General features: G+C 43.7%; 1 protein-coding gene and 1 non-coding gene across 2 annotated transcripts; one reads left to right on the top strand and one right to left on the bottom strand.

Annotated features, from left to right (window-relative positions):
• The first annotated feature begins 3,345 nt into the window (after positions 1-3,345).
• LOC105078092 (meiosis 1 arrest protein) lies at positions 3,346-27,468 on the top strand. Its single transcript, XM_074355614.1, has 5 exons — positions 3,346-6,298; positions 7,217-7,358; positions 22,798-23,004; positions 24,088-24,228; positions 25,231-27,468. The coding sequence occupies exons 1-5, from the start codon at positions 6,213-6,215 to the stop codon at positions 25,408-25,410; spliced, it is 756 nt and encodes a 251-aa protein (XP_074211715.1). The 5' UTR covers positions 3,346-6,212; the 3' UTR covers positions 25,411-27,468.
• Positions 9,809-9,915, bottom strand: LOC141575737 (U6 spliceosomal RNA). Its single transcript, XR_012503514.1, has one exon. It is a non-coding gene; the product is annotated as a U6 spliceosomal RNA (small nuclear RNA).

Genomic DNA, 27,468 nt, shown 5'->3' with positions numbered 1-27,468 from the left:
TATTAACCTCTCTGCGTTTTGAGATCCTTTGCTCAGTTTCATTTCTTTAGTTCTGTGTCTGCGTCCTTATGCTTTAATGACTATCTTGCCTCCCTGAGAAGCAGCTGTCCAGTCAGTCCCATACTTGTTACTCAGGGTTGAACTCCAGGCTCAGAAAAATTACTTCTTGTTTTGCCTGTGACAAAAGATGATTCACACTATTAAGAAGAACATTTCTCTCCACTTACGAGGAATGTTCCTTTGACAATGACCTCATGTTTATCACTGTAGTGCTTGAAAACTTGGTGGGGCAGATGAAAGTTTAAGGAGGAATGGTCAAGAAAAACGTTGCTTGGGGGAGGGTATAGCTCAAGTAGTAGAGCACATGCTTAGCATGCACAGGGTCTTGGGTTCAATCCTCAGGACTGCCTAAAAATAAATAAATAGATAAACCCAATACCCCCCAAAAAAATTTTTTTAAATAATAATGTTGTTTTATAAACTCTGTAAGTGCAAAGAGTATCATATATTTTTGTACAGTATTTCATCTTCTGTGTGATACATAATTACTATTAGTCCGTGTTGGAATAAGTGAAATGACTAGTTACCTAATAAATTCTTGTGACTATTCACAAAAGATGGTAGAGTTTTAGTAATACTAGTCGAAGAGAAAGGCATTTGGTGCCCCTTATCAGCCACAGAATAAGTCGTGAAATGTGACATGAAGTCATCTAAGTCTCGCCACACCTCCCCTGTGTGGGTGCCAACACTTTGGACTGAAGCCCTTTGTCCCTTGTGGAGAGCATGCCACCTCTGAAGACTTGTCCTCAGGAATGTCGTTCTAGAAATAAACCAGCTTTCTCCCCAGGATCCGTGAGTCATACATAGAAGTTAATTCATTGGAGCAACTGACTTTTCTTAGGCCCTTTGTAGAAGTATTTCAGAGAGTCCCTCATGGTGAGGCAAAAAAAAAGTCGGGTTCCTCCTCGGTTTCCTTCCAGATCTTGTCTCATTTCCTGTCTCTCACCTTATATTTGGCTTTTACTGACAAACTTTACCTTCACACCCAGACTCCAATTCCTGAGCTAGTGTTGCCCGAGGAAGGAAGTAGGCTAGCAAAGGCTACCTACCTTCCTAGTTTCATTCATTCAGGTTTGGAGTCAAATCGCACTCCACCAGGCCACCCCTGTCTTCTTGGCTGCTGACCACACTTGTGCAATTTAGTAAGTCAGCGGCAAACTTGTATCGTCTGTATCAGAAGGTGGAGCTCGGGAATTCATCTTTTTCTTTTTCTATGAGTCTTTTTAAAATTTAATTTTTATAACAGCAGTAATAGTTGAATACATTTTCACTGTGAAACAACAACATAAAACTGAAGGCCCCCTTGTTAATTGTCTTTAATTTGCATTGCTATATTATTTGGGGGCTGTTTTTGTACTCTAAAGTGGGTTTTTTTTGCTAATATTTTTTAAATTTATTGAGCTATATAGTCAGTTTACAATTTTGCATCAATTTCTGGTGTACAGCACAATTCTTCAGTCATACATGAACACACATATATTCATTTTCATATTCTTTTTCACCATGAGCTACTACAAGATATTGAATATATTTCTGTGTGCTATACAGTATAAACTTATCTATTTTATATATACCAGTCAGTATCTACAAATCTCAAACTCCCATTTTATCCCTTCCCAGCCTCCTCTCCACTGGCAACCACAAGTCTGTATTCTATGTCTGAGTCTGTTTCTGTAAAATGTTTTTTACATGTTTTCTGTAGAATGTCTTACTCCTGTCCGCTATTAACACTTTGATTGTAGCCTTCCAGAGCTTTGTAAAAGGCATTTCCATACATATGTATGTACTCAGGCCAATAGTTTTATTTTTCTATAAATAGGCTCATACTATACATCTTGTTCTAGAACTTTCTTTATTCACATACTATCTCCTGACTCTCCACGTCAGTACATTTAGCTTTACTTTGTTTGTTAACGATAGCTTAATACTCCATCACTTGTGCCATAATTTATTTCAACATTCCCCTAATGATGGGCATTTGATTTGCTTCCTGTTTGGAGTTTTGATTATCTGTTATTATTACAATGCTGTACCGGACGCCTTCGCATGAGTCTGTGTGTGTGCTATCCAAGAATGTCTCTAGGCTGGATATCTAGAGGTGAAAGTTGATGGGTACAAAAGATGGGTGCATTTAAATTTTTATATTTTTCAAAATTTACAATTAAACAATCAAACACTTTAACCACTGTGTCCCTTTCTTCTGCAGAGAATTCTGTCTTGGGAACTGACATTGACCTTCAGACTGTAGACAATGATGTTGTCAGCATGGAGATGTTCTTCAAAGCCTGGCTACATAACAGTGGAACAGACCAAGAACACGTCCACCTTCTTCTTCCTTCACGGTGTCTCAGCAACATTTCCAGAGCCAGAGATAATCCAAGTACACACCCCCACAAAAGACGTATTACATAGATTATGGTTATCCCGGTCTACAATTAGGGCTCTAGATTGGTAGATCCCCAGAATACAGAGTAGTTGAAGTTTAGGGGTTGGAGGAGGATTGGATGAGGCTGTCCAGTGTTGGCATTGAGGAGTAAGAAGAGTATTTCTAAAAAGTGACCACAGTTACAAAACTGAACTTAATTAAGCCCAGACAGCAAGGGCTAGTTAGTTTCAGCGTAAAGACTGAAATACCCCAATAACAGGGCATCAGCTACACTGCATGAGCGTGCAATGAGTCCTATATTTTCTCAGTCTTTCACTTTTGATGCAGCAGACATTATCGACATTATAATTAGAGGTAAGGTGGTACCTCGGCAATATCAACAGGGCCTGTGAGGAGAGGAAAAGAACCAAAGGTAAATGGAGATTAAATCGAGGACTTTTCAACAGGGAGACACCAAACTGAGGGGAACCGAAGCACCTGCAGAGGCAAAGCCCGAGGCCAGCGAGGTCCTGGCTGTTGCTCTGGCTGGCAGTGATGCTTAGTTCAGGTCCCACTAGACCATAGGACAAAGCCATTTCTAGAGTTCACCCCCTTTCGTGGTCGGCTTAGGACCTGAGTGTCCAGGCCTGCAAATGGGCCCATCAGTATAGTCAGCCACACTGAGCCTGGAAAAGTTGATGCCTTAGGGCCCAAGCTCCAAAGAGAAGACTTAAATTGTGTCTTCCCCTTTAGGAGGGGGCGCTCAATGAGAAAAAGGGGTATAGACTTCCACCCCCAAAGGAAAGACATATCTTGGTGCTTGCTTTCTGGGGATAGCCTTCTGGCTCTTTCTCTCCCTCCCTCCCCACCCCCACCCTTCACCCCACCCCACCGTTGCCCCACTTTCAATCTAGGGCCCCGGATGCATTTAGCAACTTAACCTTGATTTTACTGTCTTCAAGGCCAATAGTACCAATTGCTCCTAGTCGCATCCTCTGGAATTCACTTATCTATTTTCTTCCAGCCACTGTGTTAATTCCTTTCCCTGCATTATCCCATTTAAGCTTCATAACAACATGAGACAGGTACTGTAATCATATGTCATTGAATCTAAGATGCTATTAAGTAAAAGATACACCATTATTTTATGTACCACTAAGAAAGAAAAACGCTGCCAATTAAATGTGACACAGTGCTTTTTTATCACTTATAAATACATTTTATCCTTACTGAGTGAGTAGAGTAGTAAGGTAAAGATTATCTTCCCGGTCAATGGTGATTAAGAGACACATACAGAGATGTTAGTTAGAAAAAGGAAGTCTTAAAAACCAATAAATGTAATATTACCCCAGTTTTACAGAGAAAATTGAAACTTAGAGAAATTAAACATTTCCCCCAGGGCTGCACAGAAAATTAATAGCCAAGCCAGAATTCAAAGCCAGTCAACTCCAGAACCCATTCTTAACCCCTAGGACTAGAAATCTATATTTTGTGCATTTGACTACTCTTCAGTCCAGAGGACATTCATCAAACTCAGGTCGGTCACCTCCAGAGCCTGGGTCCTTACCAGCTACACAGCCTGCCTTGTGCTGGACAATTTTGAACCAAGAGTCTGCCTCCTGCTGGGCACTTATCTCATTAGGAGGGCTGGGGCCATCAACAGCCAGGAACTCCTGCAGCTAGCCACCTTCCACTGTTGCATGGCATTTGCCCATGGTACTGTTGAGAATTTCTTTGCTTTGCCCTCTCTTTTTCCATGGCTTTCAGCACCAGCCAGAGCCAGAATGTTTATCTGCAGTCATTTTTCAGAAATCCACAGGTCTTCAGGGTGGGTGGTAGAACTTAGATCTGGACTTTTCTGCCCAGGAGGTCTTCACTGGAATCCAGATGCTCAGGCACAGGTGGAATGAGGTCCAGGGAAGCAGGCCTCCTCTGGGGTGCGTGGGACCCACCCGTGAGTTTATACGAGCACAATAAAGACCATACTATAGCCATCCATTGTTCAAAAAAACTGATGCACAATGGATTTCTAGAAATGTGACTCCCCACAGGAAAAACATAACAAAATACAACAAAACCCCTGGAGTCTCCTACTTTAGAATCTTTTGAGGACTGCTCCTCAGATGTTCACTTTGACTTCTCCTTACAAGGGTCTCCATCCAACACTACCTGCTTCTGTAGCTGCCTCAGGCCCTTCACCTGCTCTCTAGGGACTTCCCTCAGAGGCCTCTTTCTGACAGAGTGCACAGTCTGCCCCACATGAGCGTCTTGTGTTACCTCTTTGAGTTTGGGACCTGCCACCTCTGCACATGGGTTCTGGGTGGTGAGAAGCATACGTGGTTCTAGACTCATGCCCTGCCTGCTAAAACATCTTTCCCAGCTTTGGGGACACTGCTGAGATTAGAGTTCCAGGAGTTCTCAGCCCTAGCTGCAGGAAGAATCACATGAGGAACTTTTAAAAACACCAAAATCAGCTCCAGCCCCAGAGATCCCTGTTTCGTTGTTGTGAGTAGGGCCCAGACCTCAGTACCTTTGACAAGCCCACTAGGTGATTCTTACTGCAAGCAGAGTTGAGAACCTCAGCCAGATGAACACAGCTGTCTGGTTCTAAAGCCCAGGGACCCAACAACCGAGAAGTCAGGCACAGAGGAAATGAGGGGCAGCTGGAGTCCTAGGCAGAGCCCCTCCTGCTGACTGCCACACCAAGAGCCAAGAGCTGTCTCACCCCGAATTCATGTCTAGGTCTGATTGCTGCTCCCAGGAGGGCCAGCAAGAGCTGACATCTATTCTGACATCCTATTTTTTCCCCTACATTATTTCTACTTCTGTTTTTACTTCATGTTGCACTTACTACAGTCATTTCATAAATCACTGACATCAACCTCTAGCCTTCTCGCAAGTACTCAACTTTCATACATTCCTAGTTTGTTAATAGTATTCAAACCTGATGCATATTTTATTAAAGACCTTCGTAGTATCAAGGATTCAAGCCTAGCACAACAATCATACACAGTGATGTGAGTACACCTGTTGGAGCTGAAGCTTAATACAAGAGTATAAATCCTCTGTGAATAACCCACACATAGTTGAAGCCCCCCCAGAACTACTTACTGTCTGTTGCCACGGTGATGCTCCAAGGCCTAGAAGTTTCCATTCATTTGGGGAATTAAACCTAAGCTATTTCAGGAACTTACCCCTCCCTTCCCCCTCCCTCCGAATGTCCCTAGAAGTGCTCACGCAGAAACAGTAGCTATCAGCTGACCGCCTGACTTCTGCTTCTCTGCTCTTCCTTCGTCTAACCTGAAGTCTTGCCAAAGCTGAGCCACAGGGAAGCAGCAGAGGCAAAATTTCCTTCTGTGATTACCAGAAGGCCCTGCCTGTTGCAGTGTTAGCTGCCTCTACCGCGGAGGACACGTGTTCCTCCCAGACTCCATCACAAGCCAGATCTTTCACCATGAGCTGCTCAGCCAGCCCAGAAGTAAAACACATAAGAATCATGTCGGACCCAGAAAATAAGTCTCCTATTGTGTAGAGCAATACTGTTCCAGACCTGCTCTGCCTTCCCAAACCAGTTGTACTTTCCTCTCTCCCCTCCCAGTTGCTACTTGCCTGGTGAGGGCAGAATGTGTGGCAGGTGTTCTCTCTTAACCGTATATATAGCCTGAGGTTACCTGGGACAGTCTCTCCCCCAGTACTGCTTTTCATTGCAGTGTGCCTGAAATGTGATCTCCAAGAGCGACTTCTCAGCCCGTCCCTGCTCCCTGGCACAGCTGGCGGCTCCCTGCGAATGGATGACCCAAAAGGAGACTTCAGCACACTCTACCAGATGGCTTCCCAGTCGTCAGCGTCTCGTTACAAGCTCCGGGTGATCAAGTATGTTCCAGTCCGTGCAAATGCTTATTCTTATGGGTTCCAGAGCTAGGAAGTCCAGAGATAGAGGGCATCCCCAGGTGGCGGGCAATAGGAAGTCAGTTCCAAAGCAGCAACGGCGGGTATGGGTATGAAGGAGCAAGGTCAGTCTGCTCAGTGTGTGGAGTTGAATGAGGAGATGGTGGGAGATGTGCCTCAGTAGGACATTCTGAGGTCTGGATGAGGACTGAAAATCCAGAAAGTCTCTGAATGCAGAGAAAAACAAGATCAGCAGAAAGATGTTTATCCACTGAGTAAGTGCTATTGAGCACCTGCTTTGTTTGGACATCAGGACAGAGGTCTGACCCTCAAGGAGCAAGTGGTACATGAGAGCTACCCCACCTTCCCATTTCTTTAAGGACTAGAATTCCTGCTTCCAAGAGAATAAATGCCAGGGCGGAATTAGCAAGGATGGCAAAGACCACTTTCACTGTTTCCTAGATCCTATCACATGCCCATGTACAGGTATCTGAGTAAGCCTGACCATGAATGCTGCTGGGGAACCTTCTTAAATGCATCCTTTTCTGAAATGCATCTTCTGTCAGCATTTTGCCACAAAAGAGCCAGGTCTGGGACGCAGATGGTTAACATACTGCTGTGTAATACGGTTGCTGCAGCAGGAGTGAATGGAACAGAATGAGCTCAGGAGAGGCAGCACCCGTCAGAGCCACCTCATGATGGCTGCGCCATTTAACAGGCTCGGAGACCCTGCTGTGGGCCAGAGACCTTGCCAGGTGCTGTCCATACTAAGCTGAGTAATTCACAGGCCCCAACCTAAAGGACTTCACAATAGGGTCTTAGACTTAAGCTGAATTTAAGTGGATCTGGGTCAAGGTTCTGGATATCACTGAGGAGACTTTCACTGCCATTGTCTTTTCCCAGGGCTCTGAAATCCAGTGGGGTCTGCGAATCACTGACATACGGAATCCCATTCATCCTCAGACCCACCAGCTGTTGGCAGCTGGACTGGGATGAGCTGGAGACAAACCAGCAGCATTTCCATGCTCTGTGTCACAGCCTGCTGGTGAGTACCCATGTCACCAGGTGAGGAAGAGGGCGAGTGTTAAAGCACCACAGAAAAGCAGCTAACTCAAGCCTGCCCTGATCCCAAACCTGCCCCAGTCCACAAGAGGACAGGAAAACTGGACGTCCTCTGAAACGTGGACTAAATATGAGTTGCCTTTGTTGGTTTCACGCTACCGTGAATAATTCCTGAATTCAGTTATATGACACTAAAGTTGAAAATCCCTAATTTTGTATATTTAAATGGCAACCAGAAATTTTCCATGAGTAACTATATTTTAAACCCTATTTTCTTCCTATCATCGTGCTGGACATTATGGTTTATTTCAGTGACGGGCACTTGGGCCAGACGTTGTGCCAAGCCCTAGATAGTCAGTCTCTTACGATACACATTATCTACGGTCTCAAGAAATTTACTCTTTAATGGCAGAGGTGGGATTAAACATGTATATTCTTAATCGTGAGAAGTTTATGAAGGAAAAGAAGAGGCTGCTATAAAAAAGTGAAGGTGACATTGAAACTGAGATCTGCCAGGTGAAATGGGAATTAGAAAGGTGAAGGGCGGCAAGAAGAGCATCCCAGGTGCCGAGAAGGGCATGTGCAAAGACCCCGAGTCTGGAAAGAGCTGGTCCTCGAATCTAGAATGGGGAGGGCTGCTTGACGCTCGTGTCTGACATCGGCCCTGGATGGTAGAGTTTCTTGCTGATCTTGACCTTGTATCCAAGTCAGCTCTTCCCTCGGTACATGTTTAATACCCTGTGCTTATCTTTGACTTAAACCCCTGTTTACATGTGGTTCTCACTTGTAGCGTCTGAGGTGAGAACAAGTTTGTGAAAGAGAAATCCGTTGGCTTGATGCGAACCCGGGAGACCCCGAGTCTCTAGATCTGTGCAGGGTATTAACGTGTAAGAGCCGCCGATTCCAGGATTTCTCTAGAAGCTGCAGGAGTCCTGAAACATTGTCATTTCTGTCTCGCCGGCCTGACGGGCTTGGGAAGGTCCGAGCCTTACGACCCACTTTCCTTTCTTACCCGATGTTTTCCCGCCAGGACACCGAGGGTTGTTACTTGCCTTGAGTTGGAAAACAGTTTACATTCACACATGTAAATTTATTCATCCTGTTAATTTATGTAAGGTTTTTGTATGCAATTCTCAATTCTTTAAGAGATGACAAACAGATTTTGGTTTTCTATTGTCATGTGAGAACATGAGGCCTCAGCAACATGTCATTATGAGGAAATAAGAGTGCTGCAGTAAATAGATCGGGGAAAAAAAAAGAATGGGGAGGATTCTGGGGAGGGTATGGCTCAAGTGACAGAGCACACGCTTAACATGCATGACATTCTGTATTCGATCCCCAGTACTTCCCCTAAGAATAAATAAATAAATAAGTGAACCTAATTACCTCCCCCCACCAAAAAAAAATTTCTAAAAAAAATAATAAAAAATTAAAAAAGAATGGAAGGACCATTGTGACTGAAACAAAAAAAAAAGCCAGGAAAGAGAGCCAAAGATGGGGAGCCAAAAGTGAGCAGGGGTCGAATCACACAAAGCTTTGTAGGCCACGTTAAGGACTATTGGACATTAAGTACAGAAAGAAATCGTTAGAAAGGACATCATCCATTTAAGTTTTGAAGCTAGTAATTGTGCCAGTATTTGGAAACGAACTTTCAGACGCAAGAATGAAAACAAGAAAAATGAGGTAGGAGGGCACTTACAGGAGTCTAGGCAAGAGATGGTTGTGGCTTGGACTTGGATGTGGGAAGTCAAGATGAGAAAAGTAAAACACATTTTAGAGAAAGAACTTGATGAAGGATTGGATGGTAGGGAGTGAGGAAGAGGAACGTATCAAATAATGGCCTGATTTCTGATTTAGCATTTCCTGAAATGGAAAAACTAAAAGAGCTTATACATGAAACAGAAAATTTACACTCCATTTAGCAGTGTATTAAAACACAAATGTTTATTAAAAATTTTTTTAATTAAAAAATATAAAAAATTAAAAATAAAAAATAAATAAAGCACAAATGTTTAAATGCAAAATAAAACACCTGCAAATACAGTCCAAAGACTGTATGAGTGCTAACTGGGTGTGGAATAACAGTTTGACCCGGTAGGATATGGGAGATCAGGACAGCACGGTAATGCATCTCTCTCACTATCAGAAACAGACTTCTTTTTTCCTGTTTCAAAGCCCACACTCCCTTTTAGCCCACAGTCCGCCCACTGAGTTCCTGTTTCCTATCTGAAGAACACGCATCTGTCTTTGCAGAGCAGAGACCATAGATACCTCCTCACTGCTAAAGCCCAGCAGCTCCATTTCCTATGCCCAATTCTGCCTAATTCCTCAGGGTCTTGGGGAGCCCCTCGGGAGAAATTTCTCTCAGGGGACTTCAGTACATTTTTAATTTATTTTTTCACTGAAGTATAGTCAGTTTGCAATGTTGTGTCAAAAAATATGGAACGCTTCACGAATCTGCCTGTCATCCTTGCTCAGGGGCCATGCTAATCTTCTCTGTGTCATTTCTATTTTAGTGCACGCACTGCTGAAGTAAGCACCAGTACATTCTTATAGTACGTGATATTTTAAACACATGCATTTTAATACACTGCTAGATGGAGTGTAAATTTTCTGGAAAATGGCACCCTTCAACACTTCAATTCCAATGTTGGGAATATAACAGCCCAAGAAAACCATCAGAAACGGGAGCAAAGGTCTATGTACCAGCATGCTTATCTCAGTGTTATTTACAATGGTAAAAAAAAAAAAAAAAAAAAAAAATTGGAGGGTATGGTTAAATAGAGAAGTGGTGAAATTGAAATAGGGGAAAGGTAAAGGGAACAATAATTCAGCCAAACAATGAATACTGTGTAGCCATAATAGTTCACACTAAGGATGGGCAAGAGTATTCTCTTCCGTCTGGCTTATGTTAGGTAAGATCAGAGTCTCTCTGCCTCTGAACTCGGGGTCTGAGAATCTAGTTATTTATTCAACAAGTATTTACTGAGCACTGTGTGCCAGGTACTGTGCTAGGGGCCACAGAGACCTCTTCTTGATCACTTCTCTCGTGTGGAAACTCACAAGCTGTAGCTGAGCCATCACTAATAGATAACCCATTTTTTGTAGCACTTACTAAGTGCTAGTCACTCAACCAAGCTCTTTGAGTACTTTACCTCATTTAATCCTCAAGATAATTATGTGAGATAGAGATGGTTGTCCCCATTTTTACAGATGAAGAAGACTGAAGTCTGGAGAAATCAAGTAACTTACAAAAGGTTACACAGCCACTGAAGTGGGCAAGTCAGAATTTGAGTGCAATTCAGTTGACTGTATTAATTCGTGCTTTGAACTCCTTGGCTAAATGCCCTTCTCCAGGTGTAGCCAGGTAAACACAGGCCACCACAGTGAGGGTCATTCTCCCTCCACGTACCACCCCATGCATCTGTACTTCCCTGGGCTCGAATTCACTTAAACTGATACTAGGTACTTGCTTCTTACCCGTCTTGTGCTACTGTCCTCTCTACTCTGTGTTTGTTCCACCTCATTCAGATCCAAGACCAACACTCCTTTTCTGGGAAAGGGAGAAGCAAAATGGTGTTTGAATGGCTCTTCCTTCTTGCTTCTCGCATGACATCTCCAAGCACCAACATTATGGAGGGAAGCATTCTTCACAAGCTTCTGCTCATTCATTCAACAACAAATATTTTTGGAGTCCTTACTATGTGACAAGACTTATTTAGAGACCTTCTTGGTCCTGTTACTACAAGTTTTCAGCACTTCCTTAACTCCCTCCTTGGTTTTGTACTCTTTCCTACACCTTTGTCATATGTCATCAGCTCCCCGCTTGAATCTCTTGACTTCTGTTCCTCTTCATGATGGTGTGATGTTCCCCTGCAGCTAAGTTCTCATTCTGACTTCTGTCTTTCTGTTAATAGCAGCACCGCCATTGTCTGCTCACCCAGGCTTGAAACCTCAGTGACTTTCAGCCTCCTTGGCCTTTACACCCACTTCATCACTAAGTCATATCAGTTTGTTTCTTATGATGTGAGTTGTAACTGTCCTTTCCTTCCCATCCCCACTGCTTGTTCTCACCAAGACTTCTTCAGTAAACTCCTAACTGGCTTCCCTATCTCTGATCGCTCCCTCTTCTGACTTGCACTGCGCATTAGACCAGATTAACCCTGCTGGAGCATCCCCCATCACATACTGTTCTGTGACGCCAGAACTCCATGACTCAAGGCTTGCCTGCTCTAACCCCATAGCATCTATTGTGTATGTTTTGCCCTCTTCATTTTTATTATCACTCTCCTAGTTCAAGCCCCTTTTTACCTCTTTCCTTTAATACTGCGATAATCTCGTAATTTGTCTTAGTCTCTTTAGTGTTTCCCCTTCCCAATCCACTTTCCATACTGCCACCGGACTAATCCTCTTGAAACACAGCACTGAACCTGCCACTCTTCAGCTTAAACCTATTTTGTGACTTACTATTAATTATACTTTAAAGTCTATATTCCTTACTCAGGTATTCAAATTCCAGCCTTATCTCCCATTATTTCCCTCCCTGTAACATACAGTCCATCCAAATTAACATACAAACTTTAAATCGCCCTGTCTTTGAACTTACGTTCAACTTGGCCTTTGTCCTATCTCCATCTGTTCAAATCCCACCCTGTTCTGAAAGACTCAGCTCAGATGGGGCTTCTGCAATGAGGCCTTCCTGGATGCCTATATTTATCATTAGACCTTTGTATGTTCTATTTCTTTTGAGAGAAAAGCATATTTTAATTAGTTTTTTAAATATGTATCCTATGATTTGAGTTAAAGTCTATGATATGAATTTGACTACCCAGATTCCGGGATAACCTGGTTGCCTTTTCCTAGAGTTTCTACCATGTCTCCATTTTACCAGCTAATTCCTCCACCTTAGTCAAATTAAGGTTTAGAGTAGAAATTCTCCCTTTGTTATCTCTCTTTCTGGGGAGTCAAGGCAAGGCAGTTTTCTAATCTGTCTTGATAAAGTATAATTTGTATTGTTCATGAAAAGCATCAGCTTCAGGCTTAGATGGCCCTAGGTCCTGACAGCTTCACTATTTCCCAATTGTGTGAACTTTAGGCAACATACCTAACCTCTCTAAGCATCAGTGTATTTATCTATTTGTAACCCTAACAAATCTAGTGGCTCCATGTGGTTTAGTCTCTGCATAAATAATGTATACAGAAGCACTACCTAAGTGACAAAAAGTAATTTTTAGCACATGAAAAAATGCTCAATATCACTAATTATCAGAGAAATGCAAATCAAAACTACAATGAGGTATCATCTCACACCAGTCAGAATGGCCATCATTCAAAAGTCCACAAGTGACAAATGCTGGAGAGGCTGTGGAGAAAAGGGAGCCCTCCTACACTGCTGGTGGGAATGCAGGTTGGTGCAGCCACTGTGGAAAACAGCTTGGAGATTCCTCAAAAGACTAGGAATAGACTTACCGTGTGACCTAGGAATCCCGCTCCTGGGCATATATCCAGAAGGAACCCTACTTCAGAATGACACTTGCACCCCAGTGTTCATAGCAGCACTATTTACAATAGCCAAGACATGGAAACAGCCTAAATGTCCATCGACAGATGACTGGATAAAGAAAATGTGGTATATTTATACAATGGAATACTACTCAGCCGTAAAAACCGACAACATAACGCTGTCTGCAGCAACATGGATGCTCCTGGAGAATGTCATTCTAAGTGAAGTAAGCCAGAAAGAGAAAGAAAAATACCATATGAGATCGCTCATATATGGAATCTAAAACAAAACAAAACAAAACAAAACATAAATATAAAACAGAAACAGACTCATAGACATAGAATACAAACTTGTGGTTGCCAAGGGGGTGGGGGTGGGAAGGGACAGACTAGGATTTCAAAACATAGAATAGATAAACAAGATTATACTGCATAGCACAGGGAAATATACACAAGATCTTGTGGTAGCTCACAGAGAAAAAAATGTGACAATGAATACATGTATGTTCATGTATAACTGAAAAATTGTGCTCTATGCTGGAATTTGACACAACATTGTAAAATGACTATAAAAAATATTTTTTAAAAAGTAATTTTTAAATTAACTTATATGTGCTTTCAAAGAACACCAAAGAGGAAGTGGTCTTTACCCACAATGATAGATCTCAAATTTTCTTTCTCCCCTCCTCAATTATATCTAACCTGAGATGTTCCAAGAGCCTTTCGCACACACACGCACACAGAAACTAAAACTCTTTCTACATCCCCACTCCAGGGACACCTCTGTCCTCTTCTCTCTCATAGACTGACTGAGCCTCTCTGACACAGTCCCCTCCCTCTGAGGTCCTGTCTCTCTCTGCCTGTATAAAGTATCCAAGAACAGAACCACAAAGCTTCTCCTTTCATGAGTAGACGTGGAGTGGGAGGGAAAGCAAAAAGGGAGATGTGTGACACACACGTATTAGTGACCCTTGTCCCTCTCACGTGTGAAATAGAGACGGTAAAATATACCTCGTGTGGTTTTTAAAATGATTAAGTACTATTGCGTGCGTAAAGCACCTAGCGTATGTCTGGCATGTGATTTGGACATAGTGGTTGGTTAGTAGGTCTGCAAATTCCATCTGTTGCTTTTTTATGGGTTCTAATTCTCTGGAGAAATTCTCCATATTTTCATCTATTTTCTTGAACAAATTAATCATAGTTATTTTAAGGTACTTACCTGCTAACCTCAACACCTGGATCGCCTGTGGCCTTGTGTCTATTCTTTTTCTTCATTTGGTTTTCAGACATGTTGGTCCTGTCTTTTGGTGCACCTGGTAATATTTTAATGAAAGATGCTGATTGTGCCTAAATGAATTGTAGAGGCTCCAGTTGGTGTTGGCTTCCTCTGGAGAGGGTTCATCCTGCCCTGCATGAAGCAGATAGAATGTTGGCAGATCACCCTTTTCCACCCAGGAGCTGTGCTGAGCCAAGACTGGACTGCAGTCCTGCTAAGGCTCAGTCTGCCCCTGGGTTGCTCCTGGCCCTGTGCATTGTGAGCGTCCCCTTCCCTTGAACGATCCCAACTCTAACCACTCTGTCCCAAGTCTGCTAGAACACTCCACTCCCAGAGGCTTTCTCTTTGGGTGTTTTTGCCCCCCTGCTCGATGCAGCCCCAGTATTTGGCAAATGTGCTGAGTGAGAAATCAGCCTGAGCACCCACACCAGCCCTGCCAAGTCTCCACCAAAAGATTTGCTAGTTTTTTCTGTCCCCTTGCAAGTGCCTTAGCAGGTGCAAATCCTAGATTCTCAGTTCCCACCCTGACTCCCTCCAACTCAGAATCCACATACGCCCTCAGGACAAAAGAGGTTTCATTAACTCTCTCATCTCTCTGAGACTCAGCTACCTCTCCTTTTCATCGTCTCAGCACCTTCTCCCTGCATTCAGACAAATGGTGTCTATATTATTCAGTGTTTCTGGTTGTTCTAGGCAGGAGAACCAGTCTTCCTCTGGCCATTCCAACCCACTCAGATGTAGAAGTAGATGCTCGTTAAATGTTCATTTATTTATTCCCCCTTTGCATCCTTTATCTGACCAGACAGTCTATAGTACATTTTCTGGTTCACCCTCAGTTAGTTGGCTTGGCTCCACCACGTTCTCATTTTCAGGTTCCTGCATCTCCCTACAAGTATAAGCATAGCTCAGCTCATTCAGTGCTATCTCTTCCTCCACCCTCCTTTCAGAGCAGTTCTTCTGAACAGAGTGCACACTGCCGTAATTAAATTCAAAGCGACAGCCCCACCAGACCTCATCAGCTCTAAATGTCTTGTGCCCTCTCAAAATGCACTTTAAGAAACTGCAGCCTTAAATGTCATTCCATTCTCTGGTTTTTCACTTGAAAATTGAAAGTTGGATTTTTATGTCCTCCTCACAGATTATTTTGTTTTATATAAGTATTTTATATTTCAATTCCCTTTCCTCAGAAGAGTATCACTTTATCAGATAGGCAAGGCTCTTGATAATCCCATTTTCCTAGTCTTTTCCTGAAAAATATGTGGTATCTACCCATTTCTATAAATTTCACTTTTAGTTCAATCCAGATCACAAGAGAGCCATGTATTTTAACTGCATTCTTCAAATTTTCATAGACGTTTATGTAAGAATAATTAAATGATTTCAAATTTAACAAACATTATCTAATAATTATTAAATTTTAAAAGTTAACACTTCATGGTGCTTACTGTGTGCCTGGAACAGTTCTAAACACTTCATGAACGTTAATTTATATTATCTCCATAACCATCCTATAAGGTAGGAATTATCTCTGTTTTACAGATGAGGTGGTTGAGGCCCAGAGAGGTTAAGTACTTTCCCAAGATCACACAGCTAGTAATGGTAGAGCCAGGATTTAACCCAGAAAGATTGGCTGTAGGACCCAACTCTTAACTACTCTATAGCCATAAGAAATTCATGATCGTATTGACTGCAGGAGCTCTCTGAGATACATTCACTGCTCAGTAAGGACCCACAAGATAGCTTTTTCCAGACTTTATGTCTGGAAAAGCGGTGGGACTCCCTTCCAGGAAAAGTGGGTGGCTTACATTTTTATGATCTTGTCTAATCTTGGCTCTATTATTGCCCTACCCTTATTTTTCCTTTGCCTGGATCACCTAAGCCCCCTAATTATTTTATATTTTTTTGTTGTTGCATTTTTCTAAACTTGGATAACTACTTTCTGGAATGTGGTAAGGAATTATATGTATATGTAATTTTTCCAAGTATGTATTAGATGAATTTATTCATCACCAGGAAAACATCATTTCAATTACCAAATCATCCTGCTTGGTCTCAGTTATGTAGCGAGTGACACACTTTCCACATCCTCATTTCTCCTACAAAGTCATGTCTGTGTGAACTAGAAAAAGAAATGAAAATACCACCTAGGTCTTTCGATTTCCTACTTAAAATGTCAGAGTCTCTGGACACACATTCCAGAGATTTACGGGCCATGTCTGCCCTAATTGGCCACAGAACTGACAGAATTCAAGCCAAGATGTGTCCAGCAGGAGTCTGAGTATACAGGCAATGACCTGGTTGGGCTGTAAATGGGTGGGGAAATGGAAAGTCCTTGGTTATATTAGGCAAATATTCAAGAGCAAGAATCCAAGCTGAGAGTGGGGTGATGGCAGGTCAGGAGACTTTAAAAAAATGATCAGAATGAAGTTAGAATGTACAGCCTGAAGGGCATATAGACAGGGGTTAGGAAAGCAGGAGGGCAGCGGGCTTCCTGTAAGCTAGCCTTGTCTGTTTCCCTTGCTGCATCTCTCACCACGCCCCTTCCATCCTCCACTCCAGCCACACTAATAAATTAGTAAATGTTTCCCAAATATGTTAAACTGTTTCATACTTCCACACTTTGTTTCATGCTGTTCTCTTCGCCTTCCCTCTATCCACCTGACTAATTTCCAGTTTTTCCAGATTCTGCTTAAATACCTTCACTATGAAGTTTTTCCTGCTTCCATCACAGCCTGCCTGCCCCTACTCATCATTTTTGCCCCTTTCCCACCCATGTACCTATTGCCGTATTTATTTTGACCTTCACAGAACTGATAAGCGGTATGAGTATGCACCTAGCTCTGTAAGAAATGTCACATCGTTATATTTTTCTAAACCAAATTTTTAAAATATTAGTCCCCAAGCACTAGGATGGTGAAACACTCAGTATCTTTATGAGTGCCTCTCTAGGGTCATACTCAGAATCCTAGTGGGGCTAACAGTCCAAAAAATGTGGCAAATGGCCCTTTGGTCTTCAGTACACCTCCAGTCCATCACTGAGTAGAAGTAACAGGGGCAGACATCTTTGTCTTGCTCCTAATCTTAGGGAGAAATCACCCAGTCTTTGACCACTACCTGTAGGCTTTTTTAGAGGCCTTTGTTAGGTTCGGGAAGTTCCACTCTAATCCTAGTTTTTTTTAACGTTTTTAACCATGAATTTTATCAAATGCTTTTTCTGCATCTATTGAGATGATTATATAGTTTTGTCCTTTATTCTATTAATGCAGTGTATCACATTGCTCGATTTTTGGATATTAAACCAACCTTGTATTCCTAGGATAAATCCCACTTGTAGTGTGTAATTCTTTTTATACATTGCTGGATTTGGTTGGCTGGTATGTTGCTGAGAATTTTTACATCTATATTCATAAGGGGTATTGGTCTGTAATTTTCTTTTCTTGTGATGTCTTTGTCTGGTTTAATATCAGGGTAATACTGGCCTCATAGATGAGTTGCAAAGTTTTCCTTCATCTTCTATTTTTTGGGAAGAATTTGTTAAAGATTAATGTTTTTTTTTTAAAGGTTTGATAGAATTCTACAGTGAAACTATCTGGGCCTTGACTTTTTTGGTGGAAAATTTTCTGATTGCTAATTCTATATCTTTACTTGTGCAAAAAAAAGTTAATATAGCAACCCTGAGATTCCTTTCCTTAGAAATTCCTGCTTGCAAGATGGACCCTTGGCTGGCATCTGGAAATTTGGATTTAGGGAGTGTTCCCCACCATTCCCTAAATAATGAGTGCCTAAACTGTGCAAAAATATGTGCTGACAACTGCTTTTCTTCTAGGAGTCTAGAATTTTGGTATGTACTAGTTACAGGGTGCCTACATGACCAGCCCTCCCAAAATGTTGGGCACTGAGTCTGTAATGACTTCTCCTGGGAGGCAGCATTTTACAGATGCTGTCACAATTCAATGCTAGAGGAATTAAGTACATTCTGTGTGACTCATAGGTAGAGGACTCTTAGAAGCTCGCACCTTGTTTCCTATGCTGATTTTCCCTTGTACCCTTTTGCTGTAATTAGTCATATTTACGAGTATGACTATATGTTGAGTCCTGCTATTCCTCTCAGTGAATCACTGAACCTGGGAGTGGTTGTGGGGACCCCTGACACAGAATTATCCAGACTTTCTATTTTCTTTTGAATCAGTCTCAGCAGTTTGTGCCTTTCTAGGAATATGTCCATTTCATCTAAGTTACCTAATTTGTTATCACATAATTGTTTATAATATTCCCTTATAATCCTTTTAATTTCTGTTAGGTGAGTAGTGATGCCCCCTCTTTTATTTTGATTTTAGTAACTTGGGTATTTGCTCTTTTTGCTTTGATCAGTCTAGCTAAAAGTTTGTTGATTTAATTGATCTTTTCAAAGAATCAACTTTTGGTTCCACTGATTTTCTCTATTATCTTTCTATTGTATATTTCACTTCTTTCTAATCCAGTATTTATTTTTTAATGGTGGTACTGGGGATTGAACCCAGGACCTTGTGCATGCTAAGCACTCACTCTACCACTGAGCTATACCCTCCCTCCTGATCCAGTATTTTTTTTTCTTTCTTCTGTTTGCTTTAGGTTTAGTTTGGTCTTCTTTTTCTAGCTTCTTAAGATGGAAGGTTAACTTATTGATTTGAGATCTTTCTTCTTTTTATTTTAACAGAGGCACTATCAGCTATAAATTTCCCTCTGAGCACTGCTTTAGTTGTATTTCATAAGTTTTGGTATGTTGTGTTTTTACTTACCCTCATCTCAAATTATTTTCTTATTTTCCTGGTGACGTCTTCTTTGATCTCTTGATTATTTAGGAATTTATTATTTAATTTTCACATACTTATTAATTTCCCAAACGTCCTTTCCTTCTTGATTTCTAATTTCATTCCACTATGGTCAGAGAAGATACTTTGGAAGATTTTAATCTTTCTAAATGTATTGTAGCTTGTCTTATGGCCTATCACATGGTCTATTCTGGAGACCGTCCATGTTCACTTGGGAAGAATGTAATATAATCTGATGTTTTGGAGTTTGAAATCTCTTTTACCACCTCCCCTTTGTCTCCTTCATGGAAGCCGGTGTGAGAGTAGTGGAGAAGAGGATATTGCTGCTGCTTTTTCTTGCCCTGCCTTCTGGAGTGAGAGTATGAGCAAATAGTGCCAAGTTAACCTGATTTATTCCTGATGCCCTTCCAGTTTCCAAGACCCTCAGATACGCTTGGCTTTTCCATAACTAGCTGTGATTTCTCTTCCTAGATGCTTATGGCAATGAAATGTGTTTCTTCCCACAAGCGAAGCAAAGTGAGAGCTCTTGCTCTTCCCTACTCTGAGTGGTCCCCTCAGGAGCACTCCCAATAGGAGCCGGTCAGAGCTTCTTTAATGGCTGATTTGGTCCCAAGCCATCATACTGATGACAACCCAAAGGAGTGCTGGTTTGGTGAGATTAGAGCTTCTACCTGCTATAATAAATTCCCACTTGCCTTTCTGGCAAGGCCTACACCAACATCATTAAAGTTGTCCTTTCTACTCCTGTTTCCCCATATACCCGGAAGTGAGTTACCACATCCTCTTCCTTCTTTTTGAAATCTGTAAAGGATTCATTTGGCTGCAGCTAACAGAAAGCCATCCCAACCGTACATTGAGTAATTAAGAGTTTATGTTCCTCATGTAGCAAAGACTGTGGGGACAGACAGTTCTGGGGCTGGTGCAGTTGATCACTGATCCGCCCCAGGACCCAGGCTCTTTGTATTTTCCCACTGCAGCATCCATAGCAAGTGTATTTCATTCTTACGCCTGCAGCCACATGGTCACAAGGTGGCTGCAGCACCTTAAGACCAAGTCTTGAACTAGGGAGAAATGGTAGGGAGCAGAGCCAAGCTAGCATATTACAAAGCTTTTCCAGAAGCCCCACCCAGCAACTTCCACTGATGTCTCATTATTTAAGCTTACATCACATATCACCCCAGGCCAACCACTGAAAGACTGAGAAAAGGGTAGAAAAAAGGGAGAAATGTAGGGGAGAGAGGGAGCAGTGGCCAGTCAACCAGCAGTGTTAAAGTGGTAAGTGGTAAAGCCTTAAAAATTAGAAGTAAGGGCAGGGGTAGGGGAGGATGACTTTAGTCAGACTGAGCTTGAAGTATGGCATGCCATTCAATTCTGTCCCTGTCACACCTGTTCTAGTAAGAGTCAACCCCTGCCTTCTAAAATCTAACCTCCCTGGCACCTTCTGTACCAAAGTCACTAGCCACAATGTAAGTATAGACACCTTTCCACCTGCCTTCTGCTGAATTCAGCATCCAACTCATGCTCCTTTCTTTAGAATTAGCAGAAGCATATTCTAAAGTACTTAGCTGTCATCTCCAGTCATTAAACACTGTTCAATTTGAGGACCCCAAAGGTTAGTCTTCTGAGACATCCCCATGCCACTGCCTTTTCTCAGCCTCAGATACCTGCTTTGTCATTTACCCATTTCCATTGAGTACATTTTCCTCTCTTCCTTCCAGAGCCTTCTGCCAACCTCCCTGTAAATCAGCCCAGAAGTTTTAAAGCATTCTGTAAAAGCCTTTCAACTCAGTCTCATCCTAGCCCTCTGACAGGTCCCACATCAGGAGTTACCTTTGAGAGGCCACACCCCTTTCTGCGTACCTGTTCTCTAACAGAATCTTAGCTATTTTCTCAAAATCAATAGACTCAAACTCCAGGGAATCACAATTTTTCTGTGTGTCACATTCAGAGTTTCTTAGTAATCCCAGGATGTAGCAGTTGTGAATTTGTCCCAAAACTCTGAAGTACAGGAAATGTCACATTGCCATAGTCTCAGCCCCCAGGGAGTTGCCACAGTGGCAAGATCCTCTGTTCTCTACTTTGTCTTAGGAAAGTGACCAACCGCCCCCGTTCGCCCAGGACTGAGGGGTTTTGGGGGATGCAGGACTTTCAGTGCTAAAAGTGGGCAAATTGGAACCACTGGTCATCCTAAGTCTTGGACAAACATTAGTTTACAAGCCTTCTGCTTATTATATAGTATAAGCTCTAAGAGGGCAAGGAACATGTCTAATGAATTTCTTTACATTCATGCCTAGTGTTTGGGACATAATAGGCATTCAATCAATTTTTAATAAATAAACAATTTACAAACAAATGCATGAACCAGGATAAAAGTAGAAGATTAAAATAATAATAAAAATCCAAAGCCTGTGCCACATCAGAAGTTACCTGTGCCAACTGAAATGGAGGGAGCTGCAACTTCCTAATACCTCTTCCAGAGGCTTAAAGAGGCCACGTCCTTAGAGCAGGGGCAAATTCTCCCCATGCACACATACCCCAAGACTTCTCTATCATTTATTTCTGATTTGATGTGTTTGAGAAGCATCAGGTAGCTCTCTCATACGTTTTGGATCTGTTCTTCGGAAATCAGCGAATCTCCAAATATAAGCCACAATGTTAAGAAAGCATGAATTTCTGAAAGTATCTACCCCCTGCCTGGCTTACCAGACCTTCTCAGAGTTCTGTGCAGCCCAGAATGATGACACTGCTCTAATTAAAGTATCCAGACTCTTCCCCACCACCACCACCCCAGCACATGCGCTCTGGGGTATAATTCTGATGCCACAGCAGGTTTTTTCTGCTTCACTGTGTCGCTTTCCATTTGTCTTCCGCAAGACACTGATACTTACTCTATCCCCTGAAGATTTCTTTCTCCTTTTTGCCTTTCCTCCTGTGTTATTTCTTCCAACTTTTCACGTAAGTCAGAGTGGGCAGAGCGAGTGTGCTTTCTTTCACCTTATGTAGCAAAGACGCTGTTACGTACCAGCTGTAACTGATGACCACCTCAAGCAAAAGGTCACAATTTAAAGATCATTGTAACAGTTCTGACCTGATAGCTCCTGGAGTTTTGAGATGTTCCTTGAAAAACTACCACAGAAAATTCCCTCATTTCTATGCCTGGCTTAAAAGGGGTGCAAAGTGTCACCCCTCTGTTCTGCAGCACCCTTCACCCAGAGTCACTACCCGCCCCCCTGAATTCTAACCCCTTTTTTCCTTCATCCTGTGACTGGCTGAGTTGATCTCAAGGGCCCTGTCCGTATCCACCTCCCTGTTGTACCAAAGCTTTCCTCTCCCTTCTGTCTCCTCCTGTCTTCACAGGTGACTTTGACCACCTTCTTCATAAGCCCTCTCTGGGCATTCCAGGGACATTCAGCAGTCAGCCCACTCTAACCCCAGCTGTGCAACACAACCGGCCTTCATCACCAGCAAAATAAGACCTGAATTTTCACAACACTCCACAAAATTCTCTGTTACAAGACTCTGCTTTTAAGAATTACAGTTCTTAAAACTCTGTATTTACCATTGAGTAATGCCTTAGTGCCCTCTGGAGTGAACACCTGCTTCATTTCATCCCTGCATTGTTAACCCTTTTGTGTATATCCCTGGGAGTTAAGAGCTAGACCTCGGGGCACTGATGATTCAGAGACAAAGTCCCCCCCCCCAACCCGGGCCAGGGGGAAATGGGCCAGCCCTTCCCACCGCCCCTAGAGGGACTCTGGGAGCCTTGACTGGGGCTGATCTTCACACGTGCCAAAGACCAAAGATGAACCTGAGTTTACGTACGTCTGTTTCAGAAAAGAGAGTGGCTGCTGTTGGCCAAAGGGGAGCCCCCGAGCCGAGGCCACAGCCTGAGGGAGGCCGCCAGCACCTTCTACGTGATCCTGCCGTCCTGCTCTGCCACTCTGCTGGTGAGGGCGGTGGCCACCCGGGAGCTGCTGCTGCCCAGCCCTTTCCCCTTGCTGCCTGAGGACCTGCCCGCTGACAGCCTCAGGACTGTGGAGGCAAGTGGGCCCAGATCTCATGGCTTAGAGGGGGAGAGAAGAGACAGGAGTTTGAGAAACAGATGAGGGAGAGGAGTGAGCCAGTGAGGGAAAGCACAGGGGAGCAGAGAGAAAAGTGGTTCCCCAGGGGAAGAGGGGCAGAGAAGAAAGCAAGGGTAGGAACTGAGGCCAGATGGAGGGAGGCAAGTGTGTTCTCACGGGTCTTTCTCTGCAATACGTGTACACGTGTGTGCGTGCCTTTGTTTGTGTGCATCTATTTCTGTTTTGTAAAGAGGAAAAGGCAGCCAGTGCAGGTGCCAAGAATAGGAAGGGCTTTAAAATGAGACTCCGATGTAAAGGAGGGAACAGCTCTGAAGGCCGTTTTCTCCTCCTCCTCTTTCATATTGGATCTGGATTCTGGATTTCCTCTGCCAGACTCCCCAGGCTGAGGATGGGTCGGGGGGTGCTCTGGGCAGGAAGAACTGGAACCAGGTCGTCGCTTCTGGGCTGCTGGCTTACGGGCAGAGAGGACAGAGCCTGGGATTGTGCTGTTGGCTTGGCGGCCGCAGGGATGCAGAGAGAGGTGGGCACGAGTAGCTATGGCTCACTCGGCGTCTCACTTCAGGGCCAGTGGTTCCTGGCACAGGATGTTGTGGCTGGAAAACCTGACGGCTCAGGAATGCTGTGCTCGCGTGTCCTCCAGTTACGCTCACCTCGCAGGCCGAGGACTCCGTGTACTTACTCTGCAGATGTGAGCACCGGCACACCCTCCCTCACAGCCTTGCACACTGGATCCCTTGTAACCCTCACAGCACACTGGTCCCTCGTAGGATCCCGTGACACAGTTCCTGGGGCCAGAGTGTTCAGTGCGCCTAACCACCTGGAGTTGCTCCTGTTTCTTGTACCCTGCCTGACACTTACCGCACAAGCACTCAAACCTGGGGGCCAGAACACCCAGCAGGACACGCATCTATTTTATAACCTTCAGTGAAGCCCTGGGTCATCACACCTCCCCTGGCTTCCCACACTCAGGGGTCTCCGCCGGGCATCTTGTTTTCTGTGACCTCAAGTTCCCCAGTGAGGCTCCTCCTCTCTCTTCCTCAGAGCGTGCTGGACGACCTGGAGCTAGAACCCACCTACAACCCCTTGCAGGTTTGGAGCCACCTCTACCCACACCTGAGCAGCACGTTTGCCAAGCCTCAGGGCCAGCTCCACCCAAGCTGGGAGAGCCGGGGCCTGAGAAAGGTACTTCCCTCTCCCCTCTTTATGCCCAGAATCCCAGAGAGTCCTCCTCCCCTGTCTCCAAACCCTCCCTCCCCATCCCAGGGAGCATCTCCCTGGATCTCCTCCTGCAGAGGGGAGAAGAACGAGGCCTGCAGGGAGGAGGAAAGAGCAGCGCTCTAACCTAGGCAAAGAAATTTACACCCCCACCTGGTAAAGGGGCTTCCTCTTGCTCGGATATTTACATATGGTAATGTTTAGGTGTCTTAATTGCAGTGTTTATGATATCTCATTAGTCATTCAACAGACCATCCATTGTTCCACTAAGCAAACTGGCTGCACTGGAACTAAAACCACAGGTCTCTGCTGAAAGAAGAGTGTAGGGAAGATGGGGAAAGAAATGCCTGAGGAAAAGGAAATTAGCATTTGCTGAGCCCAGTCATTTGCCAGGTTTTATGGCATGTGCCCTCACATGTATTTTTCTCATTTAATCCTCACAGCATCCCTGCAAGGTAAGTGTTATGATCATTTTATCGATGAGGAAAGAGAAGCTGCCCAAGGTTCGTAGCTTGGAGATAGGGCTCTACTGACAAGGGATGAAGAGAGAGAAATGGAAGGAGGAATTTATTTTCCTGAAATCCGTGTTCTAAAATGTTTGGGCTTCCTTCTGCACCCTTATTAATCTTTTCCTTGTTTCTCAGTAACAGAGCCTATAGAAAAACTCCCGCTTTGTCTTAGCTGAAGTTACAAGAGAAAAATGTCTCCAAACTGCAGTCGATTTAGCAATGGGAACAGAGCTTACCACAAGTTAGCTGGTGGGCAAGCAAAGAGAGGGGGACACTCAGCCCGGAGACAGGCATTGGAGAGGCTGGAGCCCAGGGGACTCCACTGCCCTGGGCCTTTAAGCTGTCACTCTGGGGATGGGACACATGAAGGAATTAGGAAAGGAGGCCCGGCAGGGAGGGGGATGGGAGGTCAGAAACTCTGTCTGGTCCGCAGACAAAGCTCTGCTTGCTTTCTCTGCAGGCTGGGCAGTTGCAGATAAATCGAGTTCGAGCCAGAGTCGCCCCCCTGCCTATGACTCCAGCCCCTGGCAGAGCCCCCAAGATGCCAGCAGCCAGCAAAGCTTCCTCAGCAGTCTTCTTCCCACCTTCCACGGAGGAGGAGGAGGAAATGGAAGAGGAGGAGTGTCCCTCAGGGCCCTAAGCCACCAGCAATAGAGCCCAGCTGCTCTGCTCAACCATATCCATGCCAAGGCTCACATAATGGCTTTCTGTGGCTTCTTACCCACCTGGGCCTGTGAGCTCCAGGTGACTGGGAAACAGAGCGTTCCTCTCCTCTGTCCTCAGTGCCGCCGCCACCCCGCTCCTCAGACCAGGAAGCTCCCCCCCACCATGAGCTTTTTCTTTCTCCAAGCAAGGATTCATTTTCTTTTGGATCATTTGATACCATTAACAACAAACGAAGATTAAATACCCTGTAAGCCTCCACCATTGTTAGGAGCGTTCCCGGCCCGAATTTCTCCTTGTATTCTGTGTGAGCAGGTGGATAAAATCAGGTCACCTTTAGGAAGCTGGAGCTCAGGAGACAAGGATAACGTTTTCAGAGCTCATGAAAAAGTAAGATTGAAAGCAAAGCTTCATTCCAAAGTCCATGCCCCTCCCAGTATACCCACCACGCTGCAGTTCCCTTCAGCCTCCAAACAAAAGGCGCTAGTCTTCGGTCCCTACAGGCCAAGTCTGTGTGTGTGGTCAGGTGCTGAGGGGAGTGGGGGACATCCTATAGCTGAGAACAGGGGAGAGGATGGTGTGAAAAAGACCTCTCCCCTTCCAAGCCCCCTCTGCTCACACCTGCCCAGTAGCGCTTCTCCATCCACAGAATAACTATCACTTATTTATAAAAAGCATACTCTGCACTTCAAATTGCATTAAGTACTCGAGAAATTTAATTCCTCTCATACAAACAACCCTGTGAGGTAAAACCAGTAATTAAATGTTCGGAGGGGGACACATGGGAGGAAATGTGGGTGGCCTCTAGTTGCTAAGAGGAGCCCCTGGCTGACAGCAGGGAAATGGAGGCCACAATCTTATAATCTCATGGAGCTGGAGTTTGCCAACAATCTGGACGAGCTTGGAAGCAGATTCTTCTCCACTGCCTCCATTCAAGAACTCAGCCTGGCTGATACCTTGGTTTCGGCTTCTAATGGCCTGACTAGGTTGTAGAATCGATCCGCCCTGAGCCTGGATGCCTGACTTGCAGGGCTGTGAGCTAATAAATAGGTGTGGGTTTAAGCTGCTAAAATGATGATACTTGTTACCCAACAATAAAAAGCTAATACACCCTCTATGTGCCAGACACAGTACCTGGAGTTGGGGATGTAATGTGGCTTCTTCACTTGTAGAGTTTATATTCTGGGGGGATGATAGGGGATAAGGGAGATGCAACAAAGAAAAAGCAGTACAGAAACACATAGTGAAGATCAGATTGTGGTCAGTGCTGTGGAGAGAATTACAATGGGGTGATATGGAAAGTGTTTGAGGGGGGGACCCTTCAGATCAGTTGGTCAAGGGAAATCTCTCTGAGGTAGACATATTTGGAAAGGCTTGCATGACAAGATGGTTCCAGCCAAGTTCACTTCTTGGGAAAAAGCTGTCCAGGCAAAGGAGGGACCAAGGCAAAGGGCTTCCTGTGAGAAAGAACTTGTGATTGACAGACAGATGGGAGCACAGCACAGGGACCTGGGTGATTAGGATGCCAGCAGAGGAGGTAGGAGAGGTGGTTAGAGGCCAGGTCAGGTAGGGCTTTGTGTGTCATGGTAAACAAATTTGAATTTTACTCTAAACATGTTGGGAAGCCATTGGAGGAATTTAAACAGGTTGTCATGATATGATTTACATTTTCAAGATTTTGTACAGTGTGGAGGCACATAGAAATGTTCCAAATAAAATCAGAAATAGAGCAAGACTTTTTTAATGAAATTAAAATATTTTACCAGCTATTTATGCCTGGAATATATTTAAATTTTTAAAGCAATTTTTGGCTCAGGGGTACTTTCCCTTTTATTTTATTGCTCTTTATCTGCCCTTCTCTGTGTTTTTTTTTTTTTTTAACATTTTTTATTGATTTATAATCATTTTACAATGTTGTGTCAAATCCTTCTCTGTGTTTATTTTCTTTTTATTTTGAAAAAAAATGGAAAAAGGAATTTACAGAAAACAATATCCAAATGTCCAATTGAGAACTTACATTTTAACATACTTACAT

Source organism: Camelus bactrianus, chromosome 31, assembly GCF_048773025.1.
Source record: "Camelus bactrianus isolate YW-2024 breed Bactrian camel chromosome 31, ASM4877302v1, whole genome shotgun sequence".
Classification (NCBI taxonomy): domain Eukaryota; kingdom Metazoa; phylum Chordata; class Mammalia; order Artiodactyla; family Camelidae; genus Camelus; species Camelus bactrianus.
The sequence above is the reverse complement of the archived record's forward strand: the minus strand, read 5'-3'. Positions and strand labels throughout refer to the sequence as shown.